Raw genomic sequence first — 26,565 nt, forward strand, 5'->3', positions numbered from 1 at the left:
AACTCCACCGGCCTCGCTCCGTTCCCACGGCTCTCGGCCCCACCCCCCTCGTCACATTCATAGACCGGATTCCAGTCCCCCCAAGGAGCGGCTTCCAGACGCTCCTAAAACAGTAAAATCCAGGAGGGTGGTGGAGCGGAGGCGGAACAGGGGGAGGGATGGAGGGCCAGGTCCACGTGGAAGTGAAGAGACCGGGGACTGAGGCAGAGCTGGCAGAGCAGGGTACCAAGGCAGAACCGGCGAAGCAGGGAGCCAGGGCGGAGCAGAGAACCAGGGTGGAGCTGGCGAAGCAGGGAGCCAGGGCGGAGCAGAGAACCAGGGTGGAGCCGGCGAAGCAGGTGGAGCTGAGGACCTCCACAGCAGAGCAAACGGGTCCGAAGATTCCTACGGTGGAGCAGAAGACCACCAGAGCAGGACAGAAGACCACCTCGGCTGAGCAGACAGAACAGAAGACCACCACAGAGGAGCAGACAAGATGGATGACCACAAACGCGGGACTGAAGACGACCACGACAGACCAGACAGATCAGGGACCCCTGGCAGAGACTGGGACCTAGGGGAAACTGAGATACGAGTGACAGGCAGTGCATTCACGGCATCAAGGATCAAGGGAGGGAACACAAAATATTCATCAGTCGTCTCCCTGGTGACTACTGAATGGGCAGACAGTTCATAAACCTGCTCACTGACTGAAAACGGATTGGGTAGAAAGTTCACAAACAGATTCATGGGTTGATATGGGACAGACTGACAGTTCAAAATTGGGTGTATTAACTGAAACTGGACTGTAGACATTTCAGTGACTGAAACTGAACAGGCAGACAATTCACACTCAGATCCATTAATTGAAACTGGACAGACAGATGGTTCAAAGGCACGTTTTTGAGCTGTGACAGAACAGAGAGTTCACAGACGGCCTCCATAGCCATGACAGGACAGGCAGAGAGTTTACAGATGGCCTCCATAGCCATTACAGGACAGGCAGAGAGTTCACAGACGGCCTCCATAGCCATTACAGGACAGGCAGAGAGTTCACAGACGGCCTCCATAGCCATTACAGGATAGGCAGAGAGTTCACAGACGGCCTCCATAGCTAGTAAATGTAGTCCGTGGTGACGTTCTGGGTGCAACAGACAGGACGTGACGTGACTCTGGATGATCAGCTGTGATGTGACGTGACTCTGGATGATCAGCTGTGATGTGACGTGACTCTGAAAGATCAGCGGAGACATGACGAGACTCTGGAAGATCAGCGGAGGCGTGACGAGACTCTGGAAGATCAGCGGAGATGTGACGTGGCTCTGGAAGATCAGCTGAAACGTGATGAGATTCTGGAAGATCAGCTGTGACGTGACGTGACTCTGGACGAACAGCTGAGACGTAACGTTACTCTGCACGAACAGCTGAGACGTGACGAGACTCGAGAAGATCAGCTGAGACGTGACGAGATTTGGGAAGATCAGCTGAGAAGTGACGAGACTCTGGACGATCAGCTGAGATGTGACTCTGGAAGATCAGCGGAGACGTGACGAGACTCTGGAAGATCAGCTGTGACTTGACTGGACTCAGGAAGAACAGCTGTGACTTGACTCGACGAGACATACACAGGCTCTGATGCGGCAGCCGCGATGTTAATGGGCTCTGATGCGGCAGCCGCGGCGTGAATGGAGTCCGAAATAACAACCGCGACATGTTTAGGATCAGGATCCTAAGGCGACACCCACAGTGAAAGAGGAACCGACAGACAACAAAACATAATCCATAAACTGAGCGAGAGACGAACGCGGACCCTCGCGTCTAAGCTCAGATTGTAGAGGTTGATTAATGCCATCACAAAAAAACTCTATCAAAAGACAGTCCGGTAAATCTGAATAGTGCGTGATTGCTAAATATTCTCGAATATAGTTCTCCAGCGATCGCGGGCTAATAATATTTGTGCTGTGTCCATACCTGACCAATGTTCCTCTGAAAAGCTGCTGAATCCTTGTGTGGCCGAGGCAGAAGATCAGTAAACAGGCAACAGGGCAACACGACGTGACTAGACTTAGACTGGGATCTGGCTCCGTAGTGTAGCTATCACTAGGTGAGCGATAAGTGCTAAACAATACTCGGCAGTGAGATAGAGGAAGTCCATGGCTTATGTAGGGTGTGTGATTGGCTGCAGCCGTGTGCGTAATCAGAGTGAAATGGATTGTGGGAATTGAAGTCCAGGGTAAGTGTGACAGTCTGTGTAGTGTGAGAGTCCATGTGGTGAATAATGACCTCTGGTGGTGAACAAACGGAAGTTCATAGACCGGATTCGTGACACTATCTATCTATCTATAGTTCTATCTATCATTCTATCGTTCTATCTATCTATCATCTTTTGTTCTGTCTCTCTGCCTCTCTGTCTATCTATCTATCTATCATTCTGTCATTCTATCTATCATCTTTTGTTCTGTCTGTCCATCCGTCCGTCCATCTGTCTGTCTCTCTGTCTGTCTGTCTATCTATCTATCTATCTATCTATCTATCTATCTATCTATCTATCTATCTATCTATCTATCTATCTATCTATCTATCTATCTATCTATCTATCTATCTATCTATCTATCTATCTATCTATCTATCTATCTATCTATCTATATCTTTTGTTCTGTCTCTCTGCCTCTCTGTCTATCTATCTATCTATCTATCATTCTGTCATTCTATCTATCATCTTTTGTTCTGTCTGTCCATCCGTCCGTCCGTCCGTCTGTCTCTCTGTCTGTCTGTCTATCTATCTATCTATCTATCTATCAGTCAGTCAGTCTGTCTGTCTGTCTGTCTGTCTATCTATCTATCATCTTTTGTTCCGTCTATCTGTCTGTCATCAGTCTGTCAATTTGTCTTTATATCTATCTATCTATCTGTCAGTCAGTCAGTCAGTCAGTCTGTCTGTCTGTCTGTCTGTCTATCTATCTATCATCTTTTGTTCCGTCTATCTGTCTGTCATCAGTCTGTCAATCTGTCTTTATATCTATCTGTCTGTCTGTCTGTCTGTCTGTCTATCTATCTATATCATCTTTTGTTCCGTCTATCTGTCTGTCATCAGTCTATCTATCTATCTATCTGTCTATCTGTCTATCTGTCTGTCTGTCTGTCTGTCTGTCTGTTTTTCTCGCTGTCTATCTATGAAAGTCAGCGGCGACCAAATGTTTTGTTTGGACCCCATTGACTTTCATTGGATACACAAAAAGTTCAAAACACTCTTATTTGACCTTATTTTGTGTTCCACTGAAGAAAAAAAAAGTCATACAGGTTTGGAACGAGGTGAGTAAATTATGCCAGAATTTTCATTTTTTGGGGAACCGTCCCTTTAAACAGGTTTTCTCTCGTCCTTTCATCTTGTGGTAATTACCGTCGCACACCTTTCCCTGACCAGACACTGATGAGCCTTTTTGGACATCGCTGATAAATCCCCCTCGGCTGGATTCCGCCCTCCGCTGCTTCCATCTGCAGTAAATAGAGAGTGCGTGAGGAACACTTTCATCTGCAGAAAGCCTCATTTCCTCACATTGCCACCTAAAGACTTGTCATCACTCACTCTAATGCCTGCAACGTCTTTCAGCGCCGTTGATAAGTGTCCACATGCCGTGAAAAAGGAAGACGCTGACGCATAGCTTGTGCCGACTGAAGTCTACTCCGTCAAAAGCCTTTTGTAGATGCAAGCGCTTCACGCTCCACCATGCGAAACCACGTCCCAAGTCAGAAATTTTGGCAAGGCCGTGTTGCATGGCAAGGTCGTTTCACAGACCAGCCTCTTCTGATTTCAGACGACACCGGGTTCTTATCGGGCACTTGCAGGGTTGCAGGCCAGGGAGTGGAGTCTCTAGGTCCCTGACCCGCTTGCTGCCATCTGCACCAGTTGCTTGGAGTTGGGTCTGGCACTTGAGGACCACACGCGCCTTTCTTTTTTAGCGTCAGCTGTGGTGAGTGAGACAGGCTGCGCATAATCTGCATAAAGCTTTCCTCGCCCTCTTAGCTTCGCTCTCCATCGAAATCGCTCTCATGGGACGCCCATGGTGTAAATAAGTACACTTTGTCGGCATGAGTGTTAATATTTTTTTTTTGCAGAGTCCCTACTCTCTGACTGTTGGACCAGTCAACCTTACAAGTGCCTACTAGTTAGTTTGCACCGTTTGTTCTTTATTTTCATTGAATTTAACACATAAATAATCTTGAAATCTATTTTAGTTTAGTGTATTTAAGTATATGAAAAAATTGTTGTAGTGTAAATGGTGTATTTGATTATGAAAGTAATAACTATTGAGAAAATGTAACTGAGATTAATCAGTTGAAAACATTGTATAGTTCATTTTTAATATAATGCCATTTTATTTATTTATGTGTTGTATTTTCATGCGAAAGTAATAACTATTGAGGAACTATCTGAGATTAGTCAGGAGCAATGCAATAAAGTTGAAAATTCTACAATTAGTTTATATTTACTTTTTAATATTTATAGAAAATAATTAATTTAAAATGTAATTTAATTTATGTTTAAACCCTGACAGGGTGATGCAAGCATGAAAGTGCATAGTTTAGACTGGTTTTGTTTTTAAGCCGTTTGCTCATAGATAGTGCAATTAAAAATACTAATACAACAAATTGGAAAATGAGAAAATTGGATATTTATTTATTTATTTAGCATTAAAACACTGACACAGGGCAAATGTGAAAACTTTTAAAAATGTATTTATAATTAATTTAATTTGATAAAGATTTGATAAATAGTTTTAGTTTATTTATTTACTTAGTGTTAAAACACTTACAAAGAGCAGTGCAAATTAGAAGTTTTTATTTATTTATTTATAATTAATTTAATTTGATAAAGTTTTATTTATTTAATTACCCTGACACAGTTTAGATCGGCTTTGTGTTTGTGAGGCGCTGAGCCATTTGTCCTTTTAATGTTCTTTCTCTTAAAATGTAAAATGCCAACATTATGTCCAAAGGGATTGAAATGTCACAAAAATTAGTTTATTGATTTCATTATTCAATCAGTCTGCTATTTCCATAAATAATTAGTTTAAACATTACTAGTGCCAACTCATTTTCATGTTACAACACTCAAATATTTAGTCATGCTTAAGTCATGCAGCTGCTGTCCCAGTTTAAGTGTGTGGCGGCGGGTGTATTTTTCATCTGAAGGGGACTTGGGTTGAGTAGCATCTCCGTATCACGCTAAATAAATGTGCCATTACCTAGCAGAGAACAGGAAATGTAGTCAAGCCTCTGGACTCAGATTATCTTTATGTATGTGTGTGTATTTGAGCAAGAGACAGGAAGGAAGACAGGAGATATTGAGCTCTAGACACCCTGGGCTCGGTTAATATTCATGGTGCTGTGAATATGGCGGGAACCACTGGGGGGTTTCCGGGGGAGAGCATCTCATGCGAGATGCTTTCAGAAAGGGAATGTCATTAGGATGACCAGTATGCGTTTGCCACCGTACAGTATTAGCACACCTGTTCGGTTTTTAATACAATGATTCCACTTCTCAAACACAGTTTTGGAGGAGGCCGTATCCATAATGGCGGAGGATGAAAGACACCGTTGGAGGTCCCACTTAAGAGTGCGAATCAAACATACAGTCCTTATTCGCTGGAAATAACGCATATGTAGATTTACCTCGGGGCTACCGTTTCCTGCCGCGCACGTTTCTGCAAGTTTGCCACTAACGCTTTGGCTATGTGGCTATATTGTTTCGAGCTCAGTGGGTGCGTGCATTGTGAGCGCTTGTATGCAATTAGACGCCACGGGACAGTCTCAGCCTATGGTGGAGTAACTGAAAGAAAGAGCTAGGGGAAACTACTGACAAACATGGGTAATTTGCCAAGTGGTGGACTGTAAAAGTGGCCTTGGCACTAAAGAGAAACCGCAGTACTCATTCAGATTCGTTATTGCATTAGCGGTGTATCTCTGTTGCCATGGCGACCATTATAAAGTAGTTAACATTTGCAGGAAAATTAACATCACTGTAGGTGTCTTACTTCTTTCAGGGGAAGGTCATGTAAGAAAAGTAGAGGACTACTTTGATAGTATTGGTCCATTTTATATCTTTTAATGTCTCTCTCTCTTTTTCGCTGTTTATTGTTTTTAAATCCAACTATGTTGGCATTCGTTTGTTCATTTTTTCATTCGTTCATTCCCTAATAATAATAATAATAATGATAATGATTATAATAATGATTATCAATATTATTATTATTATTAATTATAAATAATAATGTATTATAAAAGTATTTTATTATTTATTATTTAATGATAATTGCGATGATAATAATTGTTGTTGTTATTATTATTATTTTTATTATTATTGACCATAATAATAGTTATTATTATTAATTAAGAATTGTTATTAATATCATCATCATCATTAAATAAAATAATAAAATAAAATAATATTAATGAATGTGTTTATTAATATTATTAATTGATGTTTATTATTATTATTATACAAATTAGTATATGCATAAATTTGTATCAATATTTATACAGATTTATTTGTATAAATATTTGGCCACCACTCGCTCACTGCTTCACTGCAATAAAGAGTGATTGCAGTACACAAGCCAATTTGTTATTTATTTAGTTAGTTAATTAGTTATAGTTGAATAATAATCAATTGTTTATTTATATTACTTAATTACCTAAATTAAATAATAAAATAAGTAAATAATTCTTAGTCTTCTTTGTTCATTATTATTATTATACACATTAGTATATTCAAAAATAAATAAACAAATAAAATTTGGCATGGCATGCTTTTAAATACTTGGCCACTGCCCACTCTCCGCACTGGAGAGAGATCACAGTACACATTCAGATTTATAATTGTGTCAGTTGTTATCTTTGTATATCGGCTTGTTAGCATGTTAAAGGAAGTAGTTAAAGGGATAGTTCACCTTCAGTTGTTGGTCCCTTATTGACTTGCATAGTGTTTTTTCCATACTATGGAAGTCAATGGGGACCATCAACTGAAGGTGAACTATCCCTTTAACATTCACAGCTCACTTAAACGCCACCGAATGCCGTCTGTCACTATTAAGACTAAGGTTGTGTGAAGAAAGTAGGTGGCTTTTTCACTTGATAGTATCAGGCTAATTTTTTATCTTAATTTTATTTCCTTTTTCCCTCCAACTTTATTATGTTTTACTATAATTAATTGCTGTGTTCCTTTCGGTCGGTGTGGTAATAAAAGGCCCATTACTTCATAAAAACCCTCAAATATCACTGTCGAAACAAATGAATGAAGTAACTACAGAAGGCATGGCTTGTCAGCATAACCCCGGCCCACAATCGATCAGTCATTTGGTGGCTGCTGGGTAATTGAAGACAATGGGGCCACTGTCAGCAAGCAGCCTGCAGAAAAAGAAAGAGAAGGAAAAAACGTCTGTGTAGGAGATGCTTTCATGCGCTGTTGCCTTGTGTTCCCTGTTCTGGGTTGATGATAAAGGCTTCTGACAGCACTTAATGCATTTCAGGTGTTCAAAGACGACGGCAAATAGTCACAATAGATTAAGCAGTCGCAGGATTTTTTGCTAGTCTTCGGCCTTATAACCCTCTATATTTTACTTTCTATTTGGATCGACCTCAGATGGACGATGAAAGATTAAAAACAACGGCAGAATTTCAAACAAAAGGCCGATCTCCAGGGGGTTATGCTTGTAAAAACATTTCCATCTAAATGCAGATTTGGTATATTTCGCCATGCTTCTTACATTCATTATTTACCCATGTGGGACCAAAGCAATTTTTTATTCCTTGACTCCGAAGCGTAATTTGGTTTTTAAGGAGGTATCTGCATTTGATTTCTGTTTATTTAATGTGGCAAATTAGATCACGCTTGCACACAAAACATTACAGACTAAACAATTTTTCACATGGTTGGCACAACTGTATCCGGAGAGCGGCCTAATTTACTACATATCTGTTTAAATGTGGCTGCAAAACGTGCATGGATGCAATTATAAGTCTTTGCGTGTGGGCATCGAGGGCTTGGGGAAACTAAGTCATGCTCCACAGTCTTGCTGCTTACATTCTCCTGAAGCATGAATTCGGGCAGCAGGAAGGTAATGCAGAGCCTTTCCCTTATCATGCGCAATCCTTCCCTGGAGATGGAGGACAGAAAGAAAGGAAAGCATGAGCTTCGAGATGAGATCTAGCAGAAGGACTGGAGAGGAGTCGTCGAACCCCCTCCAGAGCAAACAAATGATCATTTATAATTTAGTGATTTCAGTTGTCCTGCTGCCGCCAAATCACAGGTAAACAGTTTTTGAAAAAGCATTTGATCATGTAAAAGAAAGAAAGAAATGTAACAAAATCATGTTTTAAATAATCAGCAGTTTAATATAATATCATATCATATCATATCATATATCATATCATATCATATCATATAATAATATATTTTTATTGTTATTTTCATTTTATATATATATATATATATATATATATATATATATATACACCTTATTTTTCCCGTAATAGCAGGTGCAGCCATTTTATAAATTTTATGGTTCTGGCTTCCGGTGTCATTTGCTTCCAGCTATTTTTAGCTTTACAAAACAGCTTGTTTTGCTGCTTCATATTGCTAATTGGTATCTTATCATATTATTTGAATGTATTATCTTAATTATGAAGACAATGTTTTGTAGTGCAAACAGTTTTACCGTTTACTGCACTTTGTTATTCTTCTCTTTATTTCTCTACAGCGGCTAATGAACCAGAAGTCTCGCACATTGACAGAAAACGTCTTCCGCATTGACAAATAAGGTGGATACTGAAGCGTTTTCTGTTATTTAGGCTTAAGATAGTAAAAAGTATCAATTTTGACCGGTGGATGAAAAACAAGCTTATTCTTTATTTAAAGGCTGCAATGTGAGGTTTACCTTTTTATTAAACTTTTTCAAAGCTTTTTTTGAACATTTACATTAGATATTTCAACTATATATATAGAGATATATAGTAATAATAAAAATAATGTAATGTAATGTAAGCTACATGTTGTATATATATGTAAGGGTGGATTTGCATGCAAATACAAATGTAAATCTGCTGTTTTTCACCTCAGTAAATAGCACAGGACCTTTGGTTGACCAGCACTACTGATTCAGGACCCTCAACAGAGCACACTCAAATCTAATTTTTCCTCTCAGCTATCCGATTTGCTTCATGACATGTTTGTGAAGATGTGTGTCTTGATTCAGCGAGAAAATTGCAAGTCCATTTACCCCTTGCATTGATGTTGTCAAGCACTCGCTGGTCTGTGGTTTCACCTCTGTACAGTCTATTTCTGTGGGGACAGAGGAAAAGTGCTGTTCCCACTGCTCATCTCCACCAAGATACTCTCTATTACTCACTGCACATGACAGAGGACATTCTGCATTCTATATGCTTTAGCTAAATGTCATCACAGATGAATTTATACCATCATACGTGCTGTAAATATGCATCGTAACAGCATATTTAGGGTATGATGATGCTGTTTGCTTTCACATTTAGTGGGATTTAGCTGTTTGTAAATACATGTATGCCCAAAATATATATAAAGAAACTAAAACTGGGGTTAAAGGCTTTCAATTTGATGACTTAAAGTGTGGATATTAGTACAGTTGTGTTTTTAAAAGCAGTCTGAAGCTGAACAGCAGATTTCCCAAACAAGGGAGCACAGGGCAATTTATTTGTGTAACGCTGCAAGTTTCACACAAACCACATGAGACTCCTGAGCAAATAAAACTTTCAGCAGTTTGTAAGCATGTAGGATGGAAAAGATGTTAAGCTTGCAGAGAACAGAGGATTTACATTAGCAAAATAGCATATAAATTCATATAAAATTATATTAAAATAGTATGTAAAAATATATATCAAATATGTAAAAAATTAAAAATCAAGTTCATAATTTTTTTATTACAAATATTTATTTGTCAACCGTATGTTTATGTATGAAAAAAAATCTTTCAACCACACCTGACGCTCCACATGCTATATTAATATGAGCTTCTTTGAAGCATTTAATAGAAAGTGTTTTTGTGCTTGTTTTTTTCCTGGTACAACTCACTCACTCTGCAGCCTCTGCCACATTTTTCATGCTTTTTTTAATAGAAATGAGTATTTCACGGCTGTACTGTGACTTCACTGACTGAGGTCGTCCTTGTCGCTGCACACATAATGACACTGTATCTGCATGGTGGTGAGATGTCAGACTGCAATACATACATTTTCATTGCATCATTTTGATTGTAAACTAAGAACTACAGGTGATTGCAAATATAGTACATTTAGGTCCCTGTTATGTTTTTGTGAAATGTTATATGCATTTTTCTGCTAGATGTTTTTTCCTGATCTGGTCCATTTGATTTGCACATGGTGACACTGAATCAATTTCTTGTCAGATTTTTTTTGTCTTTTCTTTTTTCTTTTTCTATTTATATTGGATGCACAACTAGAAGCAAAATATTTTTTATTACATTTATTTAAATTATTATTAATTATTTAAATTTGATTATATTTCAATGTACTTATTTTATATTATATTTTATTAATTATAAATAATTGTTATGTTTTTTTTAATAAAAGAATAAATATATTGATATTTTATTTTATTAATTATTAACATATTGAATGTATTTATTTATTTATGCAACACAAATACCTGGCCTTATTATTTTTTCATTCATTCATTCATTCAATAACTTTTCCATTATCTTCATTATTTATTTTTTTACTTATTTATTTGTTTTTCATTCATTTATATAAAAATATAATATTATTATTTATTTAACAAATAATTCCTCCTGGCCCTTATTAATTTAATTAATTAATTAATTTATATATATATTTATGCTGTAAGTAACTGCTCCTGGTTTTCTACATTTTCATTTTACATTTTCATCAATGTATTTATTTATTTAGCAAATAACTCCTGCTGACCCTTATCAATTTAAATAAATAATTATTTTTTATGCAACAAATAACTCATCCTGGCCTTAATTTATATAATATATTAATATTTTAAATGATTATTTATGTAACAAATAACTCCTCATGGCCCTTTATTAATAAATTTTTTTATGCAACAAATAACTTCTCTTACCACTTATAAAATGGATCTAGACTACTCCAAAAGAGTTCAATCAATTAATAAATGAAAAAGCACATTACAGTCAGTATAGAGCTAGTCTCGTGTAGCCAGACCTTCAGACTAACGGCTGAAGGTCTGGAATCCATGGCAGCTTTCATTGGCCAAATCCCGCACATGAGGCCGTTTGACCGACATGTCAAACAACCAATCAATCACAGTTCCTTTCATTTCAGCATCACGTTTCGGGGCGTGGAAATGTTGCCACAATAACAGACCGGTGTGTAAAACTCTCGGACGTATTTTAAAGATTCTATGCCGCAAACTTTAAATATTTCACATACTTTTAAAAACCCAGCGTTTAGTTGATCCTGATAAGCGCTCATTATCACAGTTGTGAACACAACGGCTTTCTTCTAACATGAGGGATACTTTTGAAAATCCAGCATTTAGTTGATCTTGATAAGCGATCGTCGTCACAGTTGTAAACACGACGGCTTTCTTCTATCGTGAGAGGGTTTGGGGTCACGACATCTTTGTTTCCAGGCGGAATGTTATAGAACGCAACACACACGTCTCCCGGAAATCCTAAATAATTCAACCAATCCGATGACGACTTAGAAAATCCTGAAGTGTTTCCACTTTTGTGTGCCGTATGCATCAGACGTTTAGCCAACAGTCCGTGGGTGTGACGTCTGAAGCTGAGACTAGTATAGAGCCATCACCATCACCTAGCTTCCCAATCTCTCCACTTAATTATGGCATGAAGTTGTTGGGCCGGGAGAGATGAAATTTCCCTGTTCTGGTAGCAGACGCCCTTCTTTACATTAAATGAAATCAAATAACAGCAGGGCAAGCCTGGCAAAAGCCCACTCTAATGAAAATAAATCAATGGATTTTTGCGCTCTCGCTCAGAATAGTTGGCGGCCTCTCTTCGTCTGCCTTACCTCATGCCATTCATTCAATCTGCCTTGCAGCAATTACATTCACACCTCCCCATATGCAAGTGAGAATGACGACCGGCCGCAGCACATTGTGATAAACTATAATGCAACTGTACATAATAGGAATTGTGTTTCACTTGGGGATGAGAATGAACTGCTGTAGTGAGCTGAGCTTGGGTTTTCGTCTATGCATCATCCCCCCTTTTTGCTCATGCCACCTATTGATTTATATTTATTTATTTATTTATTTATTTACCTCTGAGGCTAAAGGAATTATTACCAGTGAAATAACTCCATTTTCCTGTGCGCTTACTGTTGCCAGGGTTTGCTGAATTTATAAATCACATTGTAAATGCAGTATAAATAGGGAGAGTATAAATAATAAATTGTTTACTATTGTATAATGTATTGATATTGATTTTAGCAAAAAACGTTCTATGTTACTCTCGAATGCCACAAATCCTAAGTTATGTTTGTATTTTGCTTCACAATCAATGATTGAACTACAAACAGCTGTTTGTTTTTGGTCTACAGATTTTCTTTAAGGATTAAAGAAAGCTTCATATTTTTTTTTTGTAAACCATGATACATTTTTTTCACGATTCTTTGATGAATAAGAAGTTCAAGAGAACAGCACATTTATCTGAAATAAAAATATTTTGTAACAATTTAAAATTCTTTACTGTCACTTTTGCCCAGTTTAAATCATCCCTGCTGAATAAAAGTATTCATTAAAAAAACAAACTTTTAAATGGTAGTGTATTTTTACACAACCTCTTATTAATTCAGCATGTTTCATTTAATTTTGTGTAAAAATTAGAATTTCACAGTTTGAGGGATTGAGTCAAGAAAGCTGGTTTCTTCTGGTTTATTTGTCATCATGTTGCATTTCCATTCAGCAAGTCACATCAAGTTGTATTTATACATTTATTTATGTATATGTTTTATTATTTGTTTTGTTTTATTATTATGGGGGAAAAATGATTTTTCACAGTCCAATGTGTTACATTTATATAATTATATATTCATATATTTTAATAAATAAACAATAAAAATAAGAATTCTAAAAAAAAATGTCTGATTCTGTCCTCATACGTAAAATGTTTGCACTGTTTTATACTGCATATTGGTTAAATAAATAGTTAATTTGAATATTATTAAAAATACTATGAATTTTTTCAAATTTTTTAAATAAGGATATGGTAGTAGCCTTTTTATAAGTACATTCTTTTTTGCAGTATTTTGAAATATATGATTATTTCAAGTTCAGATTAAAGTTTATTTATAAAGCTCAACAGTGTTGTACCAAAGTCCTTTACAATTAGGAAATACAGTAAAGGAAACAAAAACTGAGTTAAATAGAATTAGCAAAGTAAAAAAGAACAAAAAAACGACTCATAAAAAATAGAACAAATCATGCGAATAAAACACATGCAACTAAAACCCTGAACATCTCAAGCAACACCATAAGCTGACGAGAAACCTGTTCACAACTGAAATCAGAAGGAACCTTCTGAATTAACTAATCGTGCATTAGCAAAGTAAAAAAGAAAAAAAAAACGACTCATAAAAAATAGAACAAATCATGCGAATAAAACACATGCAACTAAAACCCTGAACATCTCAAGCAGCACCATAAGCTGACGAGAAACCTGTTCACAACTGAAATCAGAAGGAACCTTCTGAATTAACTAATCGTGCATATTGAGACACTATGAGACACTATTCATCAAAATGCTCCGATTAGTCTTAAATCTGATCAGTTTTGTCATTTTTTCCTCTGTTCTCAGGCATGGTAAGCTGTGACACTGTGGTGAACATGCGTAAGGTGACTCACCAGAGGGTTCAGGAGCCTCTGTCAGGTACGGCCCTCCTGCCGTGTGTTTTCACCCTGCGCCCGAGTCCTTCGCATGAACCTCCCCGCATCAAGTGGACCAAACTGTGGGGTCAGCGCGGCCCGGATGGCCTACAAAAGCAACAGTCGATTCTGGTGGCTAAAGACAATATAATCAAGGTGAAGAAAGCCTTCCAGGGCCGCGTCACCTTGCTGGGGTACCCTGAGGACCGCTACAACGCCAGCTTGGTGCTGACAGGCCTGCGATCCAGCGACTCGGGGATGTACCGCTGTGAGGTCGTGGTCGGCATTAACGATGAACAAGATACGGTGCCCCTTCAGGTCACGGGTAATGTAGTGCACTGCAGAATGCTAATACACGCAGCTGTGATTATAGTAATCAGATTCATCATAAAACTACTGCTGACTTCTTTCATCTTAAAGGGATAGTTCAGCCAAAAATGAATACTCACCCTCAAGTTGTTCCAAACCTGTATGAGTTTCTTTCTTCTGTTGACCATAAAAGAAGATGTTTTGAAGAACGTTGGAAACCAAAGAGTTGCTGGTAGCCATTGACTTCCATAGTATGGAAAAAAAAATACTATGGTAGTCAATGGGTTCCGTCAACTGTTTAAATATCTTCTTTTGTGTTCAACAGAAGAAAGAAACTCATAGAGGTTTGGAACAACTTGAAGATGAGTAAACGATAGGATTTTCATGTTTGGGTAAACTATCGCTTTAATGTTAATATTTTGCACAAATCGCAATTAACTTCTCTTTTCAGTGGTTTTCGCAGAAACGCTTTCACTGAGTGACTTGATATATTATTTAATCTGAAAAACGGGCTGTAATTACAGTCCTCAGCGCTGATGATTGGTTTTCCTGCACATCTGGTGGCGTTTTCCATCTGATCAGACCACGGAGGCATGAACCAAGCAGCTGCTACATTTTTTTGCATGCTCAGATTTATGCCAAAACCTTGATGAAGTTAGTTAGACTTCATTCGATGCCAACATGCGCTGCAGTACTTGCGTTTGCGTGAGGCTGTGGAGTGGAAATGTGCACAGGGCGATTTTTTCAAACAGTCGTGGCATTTTTACATGCAACACAACATACAGAGAGAAAACCTCATCTTATTCACGTTGCAAACTGCTTTAAACAGGTGCTAAATGTGCTGCAGTAGTGACACAGCAAATCAATGTCATTCATTTAAGCACAAAAGTAGATTATGTTCATCATAGATACACAAAATTCATAATGTAATAATAAAAATTATATATATAATAAGTGAAAACAAACACACTGTATATCATATACACTGTATATCAAAGAAAGAATTGCATTAAACTATTTATAGTTTAAACACAAACATGATTTCAGTGAACGTGGCCTAAACGTTCAGCAGCAAAGGGGAACAAATTAATGATGAAGTCATAATTTCTGATTGCAAAACGAGAGAGAGTGACTCTTAAAAAAATGCATTATGAGATACCAGTGCATTATTAATGCTATACATGTGCATGCTCATGTACTGAAACCTCCTCATCTGCACGTTTGAATGGTTAATTAGTTTGAGCTCAGCAATTAAAGCACTGAAGCATGCTGCCAGCCAGTATCATGAAAAATTCCCATTACAGTTACGAGCTTTTATGGAAATAGCAATAACATTGCCAATTAAAGCATTCACCAACCTTAGAAGCTTTCACACCTTATTGTGCTACAGCAATGTATTTTTGAACACAAAGCACTGGATAATGAAAGGAACAAAGAGTCGAGACAATTTACAGGAATATTTAAAATAAAAAATAACATGAAGTTCTACCACATTTGAACACAGTCTGTTATGAAGTAAAACTTTCTCAGATAACATTCTTGCTTTTATTTTTTTATTCTGTATTTATGTGACATAACTTAAATGCACACAAATGCAGTCAAATGAATTGCATAATTATGTATTTAATTGATATTTCTGTAAAAATAAAGGTTCTTTATTGGCACTATTCCACAATATTATTTATACTGGAAAAACATTGTTTAGATTATTAAAATGTTTTTCACACTAGGATAAAAATGGTTCTTTTACGAATTGTTGACTGAAAGGTTCTTTGGGGAACCAAAAATGGTTCTTCTACGGCATCACTGCTAAAACACCTTTTTGGAAAGGAATAGTTCTCCCAAAACTGAAAATTTGCTGAAAATGTACTCGCCCTCAAGCCATTCAAGATGTAGATGAGTTTGTTTCTTCATCAGAACAGATTTGGAGAAATTTAGCATCAAATCACTTGCTCATCAATGGATCCTCTGCAGTGAATGGGTGCCATCAGAATGAGAGTCCAAACAGCTGATAAAAACAAGTAGCCTAATCAACATGACAATTAAAGGGATAGTTCACCCAAAAATGAAAATTAGCCCATTATTTACTCACCCTCAAGCCATTCTAGGCGTATATGACTTCCTTCTTTCAGACAAATCCAATCGGAGTTACAGTATATTAAAAATTTACTTTGATCTTCCAAGCTGTTTAATGGCAGTCAGCGGGTGTTGCAGTGCATCAGTCCAAAAGCAGTGAAATAAAGCGCATCCATCCATAATAAAAAGTGCCTCACACGGCTCCGGGAGGTGAACAAAGGCGTCCTGTAGCGAATTGATGCGTTTTTGTTAGAAAAATATCCATATTCAAAATGTAATAATCACTTTAATCTAGCTTGCGCCAACAGTTGTACACGGAAGCAGCTCCGGGAGGATTATGTAAGATGTCGGCGTTGCGCATGCGCCGGTGAGTCTCGTGAAAACCAACGTTTGTTTACAGGAGCAAAGGAAGCAAGGTTTCCTTACTTTAGCAAAGGAAAACCAGTCTCCTCTTGGCTTATATCCAAATCTTCTGACATTCTTCTTTACAAATCCTCATTTTGTACTTCTAATTCGTGACCGTTAATCTTCTGACATTCTTCTTTACAAATCCTCATTTTGTACTTCTAATTAGTGACCGTTGATTTGTTTTGATCTCTCCCCTGCGCTTCTGCGTTCGTCACAGCTCACCGGCGCATATGCTACCCATACGTCCCACGTCATCCGTCCGGAGCTGCTTCCGTGTACAACAGTGAGCGCAAGCTAGATTAAATTGATTATTACGTTTTAAATATGGTTATTTTTCTTACAAAAACGGATCGGTTGCGATACTTTGTTCACCCCCCAGAGCCGTGTGAGACACTTTTTATTATGGATGGATGCGCTTTATTTCACTTCTTTTGAAATATAACTCCGACTGGATTCATCTGAAAGAAGAAAGTCATATACACCTAGGATGCCTTGAGGGTGAGTAATTAATGGGCTAATTTTCATTTTTGGGTGAACTAACCCTTTAACATCTTGTGAAGTGAAAAGCTGTGTTTATAAGAAACAAATCCATCATTACCATGTTTTTAACTTCAAACCGTTGCTTCCAGCTAAAATATGAGTCTTCTGTCCATAATATTGTTTTCTCCAGTGAAAAAGTCATCTTGTCTGAATCAAGAGAGAAATATGCACAGATTCAGCACAGTTTACAAGCGAAAACAGCCCAAGACAGCTCTAAACAAATATGTTGGTGGATTTTGATGTGAGAGGACAATGGACTTTTCCCGCTGGAGGAAGCGTTATTATGGATTATGGACTCATATTTTGGCCAGAAGTGAAGGAAGTTAAAACGCCTTATTGATGGAATTGTTTATTACAAACACACCACTTCACAAGACATTAATTGATGGACTGGAGTGGTGTGGATTATTGTGATGTTTTTATCAGCTGTTTGGACTCTCATTCTGACGGCACCCATTCACTGCAGAGGATCCATTGGTGAGCAAGTGATGTAATGCTATATTTCTCCAAATCTGTGCAAATTTCCATTTTTGAATGAACTATTCCTTAAAGAGTGTAGCTAAGATTTCAGACTCAGTGAAATATTATGGACATTCAACAAAACTGTTAGCTAACTGGTCATAAATCTGACCTTCCTTGGATTATGTCTTTGGGAAATGAGATACTCTGACCCCCTTTTTTAATAAGATACGGCATCCCTCAGTAGACGAGAGTCCCACATATCTCATCCCCAGATGTTTGTCATAGACAGTGAATATTTTTATAAACTCAGAGTCTGTCCTGAACTCCAATGGGAAGCGAAAAAGAGAAGCAGGACGAAAAAAGGAAGGAAGGAAATAAAAAACGAAAGAGACGTCTTCCTCCTGTGCCCCTTTGAAGTGGGGCGTCACGCGTAGCTGCCACAGTTGGGTAAGAAATGGGCCGTATTGCTCAGGAGACTGAAATCTTCCCCCTTAAGACGTCGTCTGAAGTGTTTCACCATAAATTGGCCCACCTAGCTTTGAGGATTTTTCTTTGTCCCTTTCATGTTTGTGCGTTCTCCCGGGATGGCAGCCGACAGCAGAGGTTATGGCCGTTGAGTGTGGAGTAGAGGACGAAAGGGACTCCAAACTGATGTGATGTGGGAATAGCAGACGGACAGTTCAAAAGCAATCCCAGGAATCTCATTTCTTTGTACATTGGACTGGAAGTCCATCCTCAAACTGGTCAAAGAACTGGTGCTGTGATTTCACTTCTTTTGTACTGTGTTCCTGTCTGTTGCCTTTCTCAGAGGATTGAGGAATGGTTGAAAAACAAGAATGAAAGTGAAATTCAGGAAATAAAGCATTTCAAGGGGCCTGCGTTGTTTCATTTGTCAAGTTAAACACCTATTATTGCTGTTCATTTGGGAAATAGTTTATGCATGGTTCCCATCATGCACTCTGTTTTTTTCCCAAACAGGAGTGGTCTTCCACTACCGCGCGCCTCACGACCGCTACGCGCTGTCCTTCTCCGACGCCAAAAGAGTTTGTCTGGAGAACTCTGCCAATATTGCCACGCCAGCCCAGCTGCAGGCCACTTTCAATGACGGCTATGACAACTGTGATGCTGGTTGGCTGTCGGACCAGACTGTGAGGTCAGAACAAGCGATTAGTCCGTTTTTTGTGAACCAGATTTGGAAACGTGCATATGTATTTAGCATTTAAGACGTCTTTGAAAATGTTTGTGCAATTCTTTGGCAAATGAGAGTATTATTTATAATTTCGTTTTTTATATTTATAATATTTTAGTGAATATTTTAGTATTTATTTTATTGTTAACATGACAAATGTCTAGTATTTTATTTAATATATGTATAATAATTTATTAAAAATTCGAATAATTTAATTTATAAATAAAAATATACACAAATTTAATAATTTATTTTATTTAGTATTTATTTATACATTTTTTTAACATGACAAAAGTCCAGTATTTTATTTAGTATCTTCATGCTATTTTATAAAATTCTAATGTTTTATTTATTTTATTTTCAACATGACAAATGTCTAGTATTTTATTTAATATATGTATAATATTTTATTGAATATTGTAATATTTGATTTTATTTTCAACATGACACATCTAATATTTTATTTAGTATATTTATAGTGTTTTATTAAATATTCTAATATTTTATTTTATTTTCAACATAATAAACATCCAGCATTTTATTTAGTGTATTTATAATATTTTATTGAATATTCAAATTTTTTTCAACATGACAAACCTCCAACATTTTTTGTATATTTACAATATTTTATTGAATAGTTTTATTTTTTACATGACAGAAATCTGATATTTTTTGTCTATTTACTTTATTTTGTTATTTTATTTATTTTCAATAACTAACAACCAGAATTTGTATTAGTATATTTATGTTATTAAATATTTCAATTTTTTTTTTAATTTATTTTCAAAATAACAAACATCCAGTAATTTATTTGTGTTTAACAACAAGAACAATGAAGAAAAAAAATGACAAGTTACAAAAGTTACAGATCTATAACATAAATAGTAAACAAAGTACATCTTGTAAAGGTTTAATAAGAGATTGTTTGCTTTACTCTCGATTCCTTCAATTTTGTGGACCAGATTCAGAAACAAGCATATATTTAGGAGCAAAGAAATCTTTGAACATGTTTAGATCATTCTGTTCCCCAGGGAATCTCTTAATCTTCCTGTTAGTGTTACTTATAAAACTATCACTTTGTAGATCAGAACGAAAATTTTAGTTGCTGTGCCGATAAATTGGTCCCCCTTGCATGAAACAGAATAGCACAACTTTCTTCATAACGAATCCAGGACTCAAAGCAATTTAATAATCAGCCGTTCTAATTAATCATAATATCTATTATGTATCGACCGTATTACAGCCCCGTTTCTTCAGGCTTGCCGCCTCCAATCACTTTTCCATGGCTGAATGTCAGGCGGCTATTGATTTCAACATTCATATCCACTGCATATTGTCAGCTCGTAATTGAGCCGTGAGGCCCGGCCCTCACCGAATAAAAGCGTGAGCGGGTTTTTCCCTCCCTGCATGGAAGAGCTCTAATTGGGCCATCTCCAGAGAAGCTTGGCTACACATCAGTGAAGACGCAAACGCACAATTAGCGCAAGCGTATGGAGACATCAGAGATCTCTGGACGGGGATGGAATATATGTGGGCTGCCTTAATGGTTTTATATAACTGCCTTCAATATTTAGTCTGTGCGAGAACCTCCATCCGCTATTCCTCTTCGGAGACCCTGGAGTGCCGTGTATAATCTCTTAATCAGACTTTAGCCAGCACTCCTGCGCCATCCAAACCAATGCGCTTTCGAGTAATTGCACAGTTTACTCAATCCTTGGAAATAACTCCTGGTTTGTTTGGCTCCTTACCCAGGTATCCCATCCAGTCACCTCGGCCCGGCTGCTATGGCGACAGGGAGGACTCACCTGGCGTGAGGAACTACGGCAGCCGAGACCCCGATGAGATGTTCGATGTGTACTGCTTTGCCAACAGCCTGCAAGGTACTGCAGATGCATTCAGTTACAGCTCAGTCATCCAAAAAAACTGTGTCTTTAAATGTCCTCATGAGCCTCAGATGGCGGAGATGCATGTACCTGCTCATGTCCCAACTCCCAGAACATCTAAGTAGGTCACCATGCTTTCAGCTCAGCCCTACGGTCTATGCCAGAATGGGTACAGTTCTAACATGCTCTTTTTTTTTTTTTAAGTGCACATCCAAGTGTTTCATGCAGGAGTGACAGTCCTGCCTCCTGCTGTGAATTAGTATTCTAGAATCGCTTAAAAGTTTAATGCCTGTCATATTGGTGTAATTTATTAATTTATGTATTTTTTTACATAACTTTTTTTTTAATTGATAAAATGTTTGGTTATAAATATTTTATTTATTGGTGTGTTTGTTTATATGTCTGTCTATATGCCTTTCCATCCATCCATCTTTGGGAGGACAGAATTATTTAGTTTTGTCCTTGTATATTACTTATAACAGAAATTAGATCTGTTACAGGAAAACAAAGTGATTTTTGCCATTGTGGTGGATTTTATTTTATTTTACTTTCAACATGACAAACATTTAGTATTTTATTTAGTATATTTATCATATTTTATTCAAATTGCAATATTTTATTTTATTTTTAACATGACAAATGTCTAGATTTTATTTTATTGGTTATATTTATAGTATACAAAGTACATAATATAATATAATATAATGTAATGTGTACAAAGTACACAATATAAAGATTGTATATTACTTATAACAGAAATTGGATCTGTTACAGGAAAACAAAGTGATTTTTGCCATTGTGGTGGATTTTATTTTATTTTATTTTACTTTCAACATGACAAACATTTAGTATTTTATTTAGTATATTTATCATATTTTATTCAAATTGCAATATTTTATTTTATTTTTAACATGACAAATGTCTAGATTTTATTTTATTGGTTATATTTATAGTATACAAAGTACATAATATAATATAATATAATGTAATGTGTACAAAGTACACAATATAAAGATTTTGAAATATATTCAAATATATTCAAAAAATACATTTTGAAATGTCTGAAATTGGTTTCTTTTTGGTCGACACTTTACATTTAAGGATAAAAACATTTTATTTTATTTTATTTTATTTTTCAGCTTTAAAAAATCCCACCAGAACAATTTTTTTAGAAATAGTAAGAAATGAATGAACAATACATTCAATCTCATTGTTACAAAAAGTATATTTGAAGTTTTCCCTATATTTAGCAATCACCTGTTTTAGGGTAGATTTGTTCAACATTATTATGTATATAAAACCATATTTCGTTTTTTTTATAAAGTTTATTTATAGGTCTTATGTTGCAAACAGCAGCATCCTTATGGGAAATTAGCACTTATAAATAACATGCGCTATCCATCTTTTCTCTCTCTCCAGGTGAAGTGTTCCACACCAGTGTGCCGGAGAAGTTGAGCCTGGCATCTGCCTCAACTCACTGCCACACTCTGGGAGCTCAGCTGGCCACAGTCGGGCAGCTCTACCTGGCCTGGCAGGGTGGCCTAGACCGCTGTGACCCCGGCTGGCTGGCCGACGGCAGTGTGCGTTATCCCATCAACCTGCCCCGGCGTCACTGCGGAGGGGATGAGCCAGGAGTACGGACCGTTTACCACAACCCCAACCGCACCGGATTCCCAGACACTAGTGATCTCTTTGATGCCTACTGCTATCATGGTTGGTTGAACTAGCGGCCTTTCTCTGTTTCGGTTCAGGGATATATTCATAAAAACGTCTTTTGGGGGGTTCTGACCTCAATGATGGAGATTTCTTTTTTTTTTTTACTTTGAGAAGTTTCATAAAAAATTATCTTACATTCCGTCTACATAATTTTGGATCATATTTCCAAATAATTTATACCGCGTAACATCAAGAGTTTCACCCTGGTGTATCTGAAAAATGTATGAAATGAGGATTAGGTTACTTTGGTTTTATGGACTTCTGTATGGATATTTGCTTTGTAGTTTTTTGTGTCAGTGCCACCATTGACGATCTTACTCTTTCAGAGAAAAATTTCGAAGAGCTGATGGCGATACTCCACAAGACCCTTGAAAACTCCACTCTGAACTCTTCAAGCGATGAAGAGGTGCAGCTCCAAAGAAATGGAGCCTTCCCTGAACCTTCAACTTGGACCGGTCTGGTCGATCTTGAGAAAGAAGTCTTTGAGTCCATCATAAACAACGAATTTTCTGAAATCTCAGAGGAGCATGTTGTAATCCATCTTGGACCTGAAGAAAAGTCTGTAGACTGGGAAGACGATCCCAAAGATGCTGTGGAGAAGCAGGAGAACCTTCAAGGGGGTTCGGCGAAAGAGGAGACCGATGATGGATCTCCTGACCCGTCTTCAATCACGCCATCTTCCTCTACGCAAGCTCAGACCAGCAACAGCGTCATTTCCAACTTTGTGAAAACAATCATGAAGCCATTTAGGTACTGGACCGGGACTGGAGAACCTGAGATACCGGCCACTGAGTCCAGCCTCTACCAAGGTACCTCAGAAATGGTCCCACCTATCAGGACGAAGCCAAGTAGAGGAAAAACAAGCAAAGGTGGCGCTGATAACGCCATCATGGAGCCTAATATCAAGGAACATTCATATAATCCCTCCTCATCAGATCCAGAAGAAGAGCTCTTGGAACAGGAGAAAGAAGTTGTCTTGGTGGCTGCGTCACAGGAGATAAAGAGTTCAAGCAATTCTCACATGGATCATCCATATTCACAGACCTTCACAGACAGCTTCACAGCCAAAGGTATGACAGACTCATCCAAAACTTAAAAGGCATTTCAACACGTACATTTACACATGCAGCTTCTCTTCTTAATTGAAGTTTGTGCTTAATTTATTTGAAGTAGAGCTTAATTACATTTTGTATTATTTTATACTTGGATTATATAGAACGGGGTGATTTGAAACCACCAAAGTGAGAGTTTTCTCTATTGTAGATGTTTGGCCAAGAAGTCAGTCTTTCAACCAGGAGGTCAATCTGACGTTTATTGGTCAATATAAGGGTGTTTCTTCATCGTTGAGCACTTATGTCTCATGGGTTGATTTTTATTAAAGTAACTAGACATCTTTTTGTAAAATGAAGGTCAAATTTAAATGTTTTTACCATGCCTCCCTAATTTATTATGTGTACTGTACTTCTAACCCTCATAGCGTCACTTACATTCACAGCAAATCAAATATGGCATCCACTTGGTGCAAAGATAAATTTCTTCAGCATACTATGTCTTCCAACAGCTTACTGTTGATTTTTTTTAATTGTTTTTAAAAGAAAAACAGTATGGCAGCAAATGGTTCTTTAGGCGCAGCCCCCGAAGAGGAAGGTTGTCGATTCATTCTCTGGAATACGAAAGTCGAAAGGTCGCTGTAGAGGTCACTGCGCTGAGATGTATTCCTGCCTCCTGCTTTAGGGCTTTTAATGGATATCAATGTCTGTCATATCTGTGCCAAGTAAAGCTGTGTAGTAGGAGAAAGCAAAATGGGATCCAACCTCTGAAAATTTAGAGCGTTGCAAGCCTTAGGCTGAGATTGAAGCATGTCTAACTGGTGTGGTTTTAACGCGATGGGTTTTGGCAGCAGTCCGTTCTCAAAGCATCATCAGTACAAATATCCTCCCCGCGAACCAAATTCAACAGGGAACATTAATGTTTAATGCCGGGTGAAAATCCAGCTTTAGTCAGCATGCATTATTTACATCTGAATCTAATTTATGTGCTTTGGCCGAAACCGCAGGCACCGCTACAAACTCCAAGTCTCTCCTAATTATTCGAGGCATGATCATCGTCAGGGCCGTGGAGTGTGTGCGTAAAGATACTCTGGACTCAATCTGGTTGTTTACGTTCGTTTTTTCTCCAGCAGAGGTCATTTAGTCGAGTTCGGATTCACTAGCTATTTCACCCTTCGCTGCATGCTGCTCCGTCTCTCCCCTTGTTTCGAGTTTCATTACATAGAGCCTGTTGCGAATTCAGAAAATCCAGCCATCTTTTATATAAACTCGCCATGTCCTTGAGTTCCACAAAAAATTGTATACAGATGAAAGTGTGCTATGAAGAAATTCTGTGAAATGCATACGTCCCATAGAACAGTGGGTTCAAGCATTGTTGAGTATCCAGATACTTGAAATTTATTTCCACTGTATAACTGGACACTTAAACCACAAAATACATGAATGCCATTGCATTAGACACAAAATATCAAATCAAGTGACATTTAATCTAAAGAAAAATGTTCCATACATGTAACTGAAGCTAAATATGAGACCCTGTTTCTGCCTCAAAGTAATAATTGATCCAGTGTTACATATCTGAGTGGCAAAAGTATGTGAATCTTTGCTTTCAGTATCTAGTGTGACCCCCTTTTGCAACAATAACTGCAGCTAAATGTTTCTTGTATCTGCATATCAGTCCTGCACAACAGTTTGTTGAAATTTTAGCCCATTCCTCAGTACAAAATTGCTTCAACTCTGTGATGTTGATGGGTTTCCTCCTATGAACTGCTTGCTTCAGGTCCTTCCAAAACATTTCAAATGGATTAAGGTCCAGACTTTGACTCTGCTGTTCCAAAACATTAACTTTGTCCTTCTTTAACCAATATTTGGTCAAATTACTTGTGTGCTTGGGGCCGTTGTCTTGCTGCATGACCCATTTTCTCTTGAGATTCAGTTCTTCTTTTCCTTTAGAATTTGCTGGTATAATTCAGAATTCATTGTTACGTCAATAATGGTTAGCCGCCCTGGCCCAGATGCAGCTAAATAGGCCCAAACCATGACACTACCACCACCATGTTTCACAGATGGGATAAGGTTCTTATGCTGGAATGCAGTGTTTTCTTTCTCCAAACATAACACTTCTCATTTAAACCAAAAAGTTCTATTTTGGTCTCATCCGTCCACAAAACATTTCTCCAATAACCCTTTGGCTTGTCCACATCATCTTTAGCAACTTCAGATGGATCCTAGATATTCACATACTTTTGCCACTCACAGAAATTTAATATTGGATCATTTTCCTGAATAAATAAATTACAAAGTATATGTTTTCATTTCATTTGTTTGATTGGGCTCTCTTTGTCTTTGATTTTTTTCAGGACTTGCATGATGATGCATCATGTATTTATGCAGAAATATAGAAAATTCTAAAGGGTTCACAGACTTTCCATATATATATATATAAATATATGTATGTATGTATATATGAAGAGTTCAGATGCAAAAGCCTCTAAGTGCCATCTGAAATTGTCATCTAAAATGAGCATTTTTATCAGGCTCCTATAATTCTATATCTTATAAACTTTATATCACATTTGTCAATACATTTTTCTCTATATTGCAGCCTTTTGCCCGTTATTGCAACTTTAGTTATTCTAACTGCAACATTGTATCTCCAATTTGTGACTTTTTGTATTACAATTAGAATTTTTTTGTCTGAAAATCACTTTCTCACAATTGTGACTTTATATCTCATAATTTTGCCTTTTTTTCCCCAATGCGACATTTTATCTCAATTGTAACTTTTTATCCCATATCTCCCAGTTCTGATTTTATATCTCATCGTTGTCTTGCTGCATGACCCATTTTCTCTTGAGATTCAGTTCTTCTTTTCCTTTAGAATTTGCTGGTATAATTCAGAATTCATTGTTACGTCAATAATGGTTAGCCGCCCTGGCCCAGATGCAGCTAAATAGGCCCAAACCATGACACTACCACCACCATGTTTCACAGATGGGATAAGGTTCTTATGCTGGAATGCAGTGT

The 26,565-nt window shown here is 37.4% G+C and overlaps 1 protein-coding gene across 1 annotated transcript in view; it reads left to right on the forward strand.

Annotated features, from left to right (window-relative positions):
• The window catches only part of ncanb (neurocan b), a 141,316-nt gene that overhangs the window by 47,926 nt on the left and 66,825 nt on the right, over positions 1 to 26,565 (forward strand). The window contains exons 4-8 of the mRNA XM_016442689.1: positions 13,839 to 14,231; positions 18,680 to 18,854; positions 20,643 to 20,770; positions 22,193 to 22,486; positions 22,816 to 23,559. Coding sequence (XP_016298175.1) covers positions 13,839 to 14,231; positions 18,680 to 18,854; positions 20,643 to 20,770; positions 22,193 to 22,486; positions 22,816 to 23,559 — 1,734 coding nt within the window. The remainder of the gene's footprint in view (positions 1 to 13,838; positions 14,232 to 18,679; positions 18,855 to 20,642; positions 20,771 to 22,192; positions 22,487 to 22,815; positions 23,560 to 26,565) is intronic.

Source organism: Sinocyclocheilus anshuiensis, unplaced genomic scaffold (assembly GCF_001515605.1).
Source record: "Sinocyclocheilus anshuiensis isolate Anshui unplaced genomic scaffold, SAMN03320099.WGS_v1.1 scaffold735, whole genome shotgun sequence".
NCBI classification, from domain to species: domain Eukaryota; kingdom Metazoa; phylum Chordata; class Actinopteri; order Cypriniformes; family Cyprinidae; genus Sinocyclocheilus; species Sinocyclocheilus anshuiensis.